We start from the raw sequence: 8,045 nt of genomic DNA, 5'->3' as shown, positions 1-8,045 counted from the left end.
TTGCTGACGCACGTTTACGGCGGTAGGAAAACGCCTTTGCTACGCTCCCGAAGGTCCTGGAGTGCACGCGAGCAACTGCCGGTGCCTCGGTCTAGGAATAGCGGGCCCTGAAAAGTGCGGGGATGTTCTTTATGTTTTAAATTTTATTTTATTTATTTAATTGTTTTTGTGTGTGTCTCTCCAGACAGGATTTCTGTGTGCAGCTTTGGAGCCTGTCCTGGAACTCGCTCTGTAGACCAGGCTGGCCTCGAACTCATAGAGGTCAGCCTGTCTCTGCCTCCCGAGTGCTGGGATTAAAGGCCTGAGTCACCACGCAGGTAAAAAGTGCGTTTTAAGAATTAGATTTTATGAGGCTGGAGAGATGGCTCAGAGGTTAAGAGCACTGAGTGCTCTTCCAGAGGACCTGAGTTCAATTCCCAGCAACTGCATGGTGGCTCACAACCATCATGTAATTAGATCTGGTGCCCTCTTCGGCAGAACAAAAAAAAAAAAAAAAAAAAAAAGAATTGGATGTTATTTGTCTTTGCGTTTACAATACTGTTGTAAAATGGCGGTTGAAGCTAGACTACAAAATGTATTGCCACACCCAGTCTAGTGTTACAAGTGGCGTAATCTCCGAACAAACAGATCTCTCCGAGTTCGAGGCCAGCCTGGTCTACAAGAACTAGTTCCAGGACAGGCTCCAAAGCCACAGAGGAAACCTTGTCTCGGGAAAAAAAAAATTAAAGAAATGGCTTAGCAGTCAAGAGAACTTGCTGTTCTTCCAGGGAACCAGATTTGAGTTTCCAACACCCTCATGGCAGCTCACAGCTTTGTGTAACCCCAGTTCCAGGTCCTCTTATGCCTTCTTCTAACCTCCATGGACTAATGCACGCGCGTGTGCGCACGCATGTGGGCACACACACATAATTTTTAGAGTAACTTAAAGTGTATGAGTGTTTTGTCAAATGCAGCAAGTTCTCTTGACTGCTGTGACAGCTCTCCATCCCCCCACAATCGTCTGTCACCTCAAGTTAATACTAAATAGAGAATTTCTGTTGCAGGACATTGTTTACTTTAAGATGATGTTTTTGAAACTACTGTGATGGGAGGTAGTCATACAGCAGATATTCAAAATCGTACACTCAGTAGCTAGTTCTGTAGCTAGCCTAACAATTTTGAGAGTTTGTAAAAGTGTGGATTACTAATCAGAAGACAGAGTGGCACATGCCTATAATCTCATCACTTGGGAGCCAGGAGAATCAAAAGTTCAAGGCCAACCTGGGCTATTTAGCAAGACCCCATGTTAAAAAATAAAAGCTAGACATGTGACTCATTGCTGGACAACTTGCCTAGCATGACTGGGGACTGATTTCTCTCCGCACTAAGAAGAAAATCCCAACAGCCATCAAGAAGCTGTATCCCAGGCCAACCAAGGTGTGTGTTGTCCCTCATGCTGGGCGGCCTGAATCCAGGCGCCTTGTGGTTATACAAACTGGCCCTGTATATGGTGTGTCTGTGTGGTGTGTGGACTCCCCTTGTCTGGGGCTGTCTGTTTTGTCTATTATGTTACCATACATCTCTAAAACCACTCCAGTTGTTAATCCATTTACTCCTCTACCCATTGACTTGTTTCTGTTCCTTTCTAGCCACTTTGTACCCATTTTCATTAAACTTTGCATTTATTTTGAAAAAAAGAATTAGCCACACAGTACTCCAAATAATACAGTTTCTGTGTGTTTATTGTGGGACCGGACAGACAGAAACTTCCACCAACAGGGAAAAAACGTGTCTCTCATGTTCTGGTGTGAACAGAATAGTTTGATGGTGTTTCATGAAGTCACTTGGAAGCCCAGTATTCTTCCAAGAGTTTGTGTGATCAATCTTCTGGACACTCTCCCTCTGTTGGGTTGGAGCCATTTTCAATCTTTGTGCCTCCCATCCCCACCTTGAGACAGGCTGGCCTTGAACTTGTGGTAATCTACTGACCTTAGTCAGGATAGCATGTTATTGAGGTTAATGTTGGGGTGCCAGCCCCTGTAAACCTCTCAGGATTGACGACCATTATCGAAGGCGAAAACTGACAAAAAGGTCTGAGGGTAAATAAATTAATTCTTGTAACTCTTTTTTTATCACATCCCATTCTTTCTATGCCCTCTCCAGTGCTTTCTTGTTGGCTTCCTCTCGGTGTTCCTCTTCAGTGTTCCTCGCAGTCCCACAAGGTTTCCAGTTTATATGCCCACCCACATAGAGTTAACCATTCCATATGTGGTAACAGTGGTACCAAGTATGCATTTCTTAGAGCTAACAAGATGGATGCAGACTGACAAAGTAGGCGCCTATGTCTCAAAAGGGGCATGGCTGTGAAGTTCCCCTGTAGATACCAGGAGGATTAGGATGCTGATACCTGCTAAGCATCAGGCTGCTGTACTTGTTGATACAGGTGAGAAAGAATTCCTTTCTCTGGGGCTGGCTTAGCAACTCAAGCTTCTTTTTTTTGTATATATATTTGGTTTTTTGAGACAGGGTTTCTCTGTGGCTTTGGGTTTTTTTTTTTTTTTTTTTTTTTTTTGATTTTCAAGACAGGCTTTCTCTGGTTTTGGAGCCTGTCCTGGAACTAGCTCTGTAGACCAGGCTGTTCTCGAACTCACAGAGATCTGCCTGCCTCTGCCTCCCGAGTGCTGGGATTAAAGGTGTGTGCCACCATCGCCCGGCTGTATATATTTTTTAATTTATTTAATATGTATATAGTGTTCTGGGCACCAGATCTCATTATAGATGGGTGTGTGTCATCATGTGGTTGCTGGGAATTGAACTCAGAACCTCTGGAACAGCAGTCAGTTTTCTTAACCTCTGAGCCATCTCCAGCCCTTTTTTTCTGTATTAGAGGTAAAGGTAAATATAGTTAATTTCCTAGATTAAAACCTTGTGCCAAATGAAAGGTGAAGGTAAGCACAGACTTTATTAGCTTGTTCGGGTAGAACAAAGGCCAGTAGGTCACTCTCCTGAGTTGGTTGTTGGAGCTTTTAGGGACACCCAGACCTCTTTATCAGTAAGGGTAGATATGCTGCCTCCCCTGCTCAGGGTCCTTTTTTTTTTTAATATTTATTTATTTATTATGTATACAATGTTCTGTCTGTGTGTATGTCTGCAGGCCAGAAGAGGGCACCAGACCTGATTACAGATGGTTGGGAGCCACCATGTGGTTGCCGGAAATTGAACTCAGGACCTTTGGAAGAGCAGGCAATGCTCTTAACCACTGAGCCATCTCTCCAGTCCCCATCAGGGTCCTTTTCTTGTCAATAAGTCCTGTCAATAAGAATTGTGGGGGCCTAGCTTTATGTAGACTTGACTATGAATAAAGGTTTGGCTCCATAGTGTGGGATCAGTCACATTTAAAGAATGATTTACACACTGCTGGGATATTTTGGGATTAATCCCACTAAGGAAGAGGGGGAAAGCCGTGGCTTTACAAGAGTTCTACAGAGTTGACAGCGACTGTTCAAGAGACAGACGGGGTTCCTCACTGAAATGCACACCCATGAGTTTGTCTAGTGACCTGTCTGTCAGCTGCACTTTTACTATAGAATGCTTGGGGCTCCCACCAACATGTCTCCACCTGTCTCTCTCCAATCTCCAAAATCCACTATATTACCTGAATGTGTAGCATCCTGCCTTCTGGTTAGCAGTGGTACCTTACAGAGATCAAAGCCTCCTAGTGCTGGGTATTTATGTATGCACACACGCAGGTGCAGGTACATGTTCAGAATAGAGGACAAGCTCAGGTGTCATTCCTAAGGTACCATCCACCTTTGTAAAATTCTTTCACTTGCTAAGTAGGTCAGGTCAGCTGTCATCTAGCCGCTAGGGGCCTGCCTGTCTCCTCCACTAATATGGCAAGTGAGTCACCAAACTCACCTCTGTGGATCCTGGGATCAAACGCATTTCCTGACTGAGCTCTCTCTCTAGCTTCTTTCCAGACAGGTTCTCTCTCCTGTGTCCCGGGTTAGTCTCAAACTTGCTATATGGCCAAGGAAGACTTGAACTTTTGATCCTCCTGCCTCCTTCCCAATGCAGGGATTAGGTATTTGCCACCATACCCAGCTCTGTGTCTTTTCCTTGTTTCATCATTCCCAAGCAAGCCATACCATTCCCAAACAATGTCCAAATCCACGAACCTCAGAAGTTGCTGCTGGCTTTGTGCATATGTGTGCAGTGGTGCTAATTGAACCCAGGTCTTTGCACCTGTTGAGCAAGCACTGCGACACTGAACTATATATCTAGTTCCTGCTGACATTCTTATAGGCCACTCCATCAATACTTCCAAGGCCTAACACCCAGGACATGCGAGGTTTGTTTCTCTCTCTTTTTATACAGTGTCTTATGTAGCTTGGGCTGGCCTCCAAGTCTTTATGTAGCCAAGGATAACCCTTCTGTCTCTGCTTCCCAATGGTCCAGTTGGACACACCCATTTCTTGTAGCTGTTTAACAAGTTGTTTTATTTAAGTGGAAAGAGCTTTTTTTGGAACTATCATCGTGACTCAGTGGTGGTGGGGGGCAAGGGATTGCCCTTGGATCTAAAGGGCTTTTTTTTTCTTCCCAAGACAGAGTTTCTCTGTGTAGCCCTGGCTGTTCTGGAACTCACCAGGCTGGTCTCAAACTCACAGAGATCCATCTGCCTCTGCCTCCCGAGTGCTGGGATTAAAGGTGTGCACCACCACTGCCCAATTTAAAGGGCTTTCTTCAAGTAATGAAGAAACAGCATGACAAATAATCCCAAGAACGTATTTACTGCCACTGGCAGGAAAACAAACAAACCCATTTATTAGATACATAACTCAGATTTTAATACTGCTTTACATATTTTCTTTGTGAAATAATTCCTATAGTTTTATTAACCAAAAATGTTAACTGGTAACAGATTTGTTTAATGTTCACTTGTCAAGCACAGTGGATGGGGGAATACGGCAAAGGCTTATATACAATGACGGAAGTTCTTATCATGCATGCCGCATGACGGTACATTTAATTCCTTTTTACATATTCTCAAAACATTCAAGTGAAGACAGACTCAGGCTGACTGATAAAACTCTTTTGTATGTTGAGGTCCTTCGTTTTATCTTTTTGTGATAAGAAAATTCAAAATTATTAATGTTGAATTTCTCATCGTACATTCATTAAAAAATACAGTAAAAAACCCACAGACATATAAAGGAGGGCTATAGATCAGTTAGTTTAGCTGTTGTAGGGTGGCTTAGTGTGCTACTGGGATTATCTGCTGAAGAAGGGGAACAAAACCAAACAGCTGGAGCAGTTCTTCCAGCTACTCAGCTGCGGTTCAGAAACGACAGGAGAGGAGGACAGTCATGAAGCCACTCTGCTGTTTCTGGCCTGCTCAGGCTCGCTGACAAGCCTTTAGCTGTGTTCTTTCTCATAAAGGTAAAAAAATCTGAAAAGAAGACACATTGCATATACTTTTTTCCCAAAATATAGATCTTTAAAAATATATATATACATATAATATATAGAGGTTGAAATTATGTAAAACCAATAAAGAAAACCCAATGTTGGGTCTGTGGGTGCAGCATATCGATTATAAACGTCGCCACAGCAGTTTGGGGCTTCCCCCTCCCTTTTACCTGTTTCATGATTTATAATCACGCCCTATGTATTGTCAAGCCTGGAGAAAGGCACTACTGAGAGCAGGTAGTGCAGAGCTTGGATATTAAAATTATTTAAATGAGTACATGAAAATGCAAAGTGGCACACTTTGTCTGCAGCTCATTCCAGTGTCAAAGCACAACAACAACAACATCAACAAAACCTAAATATACAGAAGTAGCCAGGAAATACTTTAGTGCAAATATGAGAAATAACGGCATAATTTAAAGTTTTTTAAATAAGATATTGTCAGGGTCCAGCTTGTCCCACGATGTTTCTCTAGGAACAAAAGAGTAATGGCACCTGGTACAATGTCAGAAATCTTCAAATTCCAAAAAAGAGGATGGAAGTAAAAGCCCACCTACCAAATATTATTTTAACTTATGAGGAAAAATGAAAGGGTAATGTGTTGAAGATCAAAATATTTTCTTAGATTTGTTGACAGGGGTCAAAAAATAACGAGTTCTCCTCAAGCTGCGCGTGCAATGCTGGTGGAAAGCTGCTGGCTGCGGAGCCCGCGGCCTCAGAAGGTCTCGTCGTCATTGCAGTTGGTTGCCCAGTGCCCAAACATCTCACAGATCTCACAGTAAGGCCGCTCCTCACTCCGGCTGCCATGGTGCGTGGAATGCGGAGGGTCTTCCGACACCTGTGTCTGGGTGGGGCAGTCCTCTGTGTCATGGAGATCAAAGCAGTCACAAATGTCACAGAACAGGCGGGGTTTCTTCTTGGATTGTTTCTCCTGGTCATCACTACAAATGTCAACACAGAAAACCAGGAAGGTGGTCAGAAGAAACTCAGGAGGTCACAGCACTCAGAGAATCTAAAAGGACACAGGGACTAATGACAGCCACAGCTAGGGTTTCTATGAGAAATAGGAGGGACAAGGATTTCTAAAATGTGCAGTTCAGGGGGCTGGAGAGATGGCTCGGTGGTTAAGAGCACCACCTGCTCTTCCAAAGGTCCTGAGTTCAATTCCAGCAACCACATGGTGGCTCACAACCATCTGTGGTGGGATCTGTGCCCTCTTCTGGCCTGCAGGAAGAGTACTGAGAATACTGTATACATAATAAATAAATAAATCTTTAAAAAAAATAAAAATAAAATAAAATGTGCAGTTCAGGCCGAAGAGATGGCTCAGCCATTAAGAACAGAGTTCCCAGCACAATCTGATGCCTCTTCTGGCCTCCGAGGGCACCAGGCACACATGGGGTGCACACATATACATTCAGGTACAGCTGCTGGAGGCCCTGTCATACCTGTCATAGCTGTTCAGGTCATCCCCGTTGCCGTTCAGGGCAGCTTCAGACATCATCTCCACCTTCATCTTGAGGTCTTGATTCTTTCTTTGAAGGTCCACTATTACTGAATTGAGGAAATCAATCTGATTTTTTAAAAGAAAAAAAAGCAGTGAGATACGCAAACGCCATACAGCTGGAGTCTAGACGTTGAGAAGTATGTGCCACAGTAGGGCCAACTACTATAAAAGCCTGCTATAGTCTGTGCTTTCCAGGCTCACCGAAGAACAGGCATGTTGAGGGTGCAGGACGAACTATAGGGAACTGGGATGAGATCATAGCTAGGTGAAGGGGGCAAGGAAGTTTCTTTCGTCCCTTTTCCATCTCTCAGTGTTTGCTACTAAGGAACATGTGTGTATCACTTTAAATTCATGTCACTGAATCTGAAGCTGTGGATGGATAAATTTCACATATCATTCAGACAAATGTCATTACACTTAAATCACCAATCTGTGGATTGGTGAAATGCCACTGATATTTTTCAACAAAACAAAACACCACACTGTCCACAGTCATAATTTCTCTCTCTCTCTCTCTCTCTCTCTCTCTCTCTCTCTCTTTCTTTCTTTCTTTCCTTTTCTTTTTCTCAAGACAGGATTTCTCTGTAGCTTTGGAGCCTGTCCTGGAACTAGCTCTTGTAAACCAGGCTGGCCTCGAACTCACAGAGATCCGCCTGCCTCTGCCTACTGAGTGCTGCGATTAAAGGTGTGGGCCACCACTGTCCAGCTGCACAGTCGTAATTTCACAATTCTGAATACACAGGCAAGGTTTAGTTTTTCCTTCTAGTGTGCGTGTGTGTGTGTATGTGTGTGTGTGTGTTTGTGAATCCATGGCTGAAAATACAGTTCAGTGGCAAAGCTCTGCCTGGTATGTGAGGTCCTGGGTTCATTTCCTGGATTCCTAAATAAATAAACAAATAAAGAGACCTTAAAACTGTCTAAATTCGCTGGTTGGTGGTGGTGCACGCCTTTAATCCCAGCACTGGGGAGGCAGACGCAGGCGGATCTCTGTGAGTTCGAGACCAACCTAGTTTATAGAGTCCAGGACTGACTCCACAGCTACTGAGAAACTCTGTCTCAAACACACACAAACACACACACACACTTCCTC

General features: G+C 43.8%; 1 protein-coding gene across 11 annotated transcripts in view; it reads right to left on the bottom strand.

The window, feature by feature from the left end:
• Nucleotides 1-4,753: 4,753 nt before the first annotated feature.
• The window catches only part of Clip1 (CAP-Gly domain containing linker protein 1), a 120,464-nt gene continuing 117,172 nt past the window's right edge, over nucleotides 4,754-8,045 (bottom strand). For all 11 annotated transcript variants that reach the window (XM_041646089.1, XM_041645997.1, XM_041646023.1 and 8 more), the window contains 2 exons: nucleotides 6,897-7,021; nucleotides 4,754-6,389 (listed from right to left, as the gene is read on the bottom strand). In XM_041646089.1, the coding sequence (XP_041502023.1) occupies nucleotides 6,164-6,389; nucleotides 6,897-7,021 (351 nt within the window). In that variant the 3' untranslated portion in view covers nucleotides 4,754-6,163. The remainder of the gene's footprint in view (nucleotides 6,390-6,896; nucleotides 7,022-8,045) is intronic.

Source organism: Microtus oregoni, unplaced genomic scaffold (assembly GCF_018167655.1).
Source record: "Microtus oregoni isolate MIOR12 unplaced genomic scaffold, Mior012 000003F_ref0000135, whole genome shotgun sequence".
Classification (NCBI taxonomy): Eukaryota; Metazoa; Chordata; class Mammalia; order Rodentia; family Cricetidae; genus Microtus; species Microtus oregoni.
The sequence above is the reverse complement of the archived record's forward strand: the minus strand, read 5'-3'. Positions and strand labels throughout refer to the sequence as shown.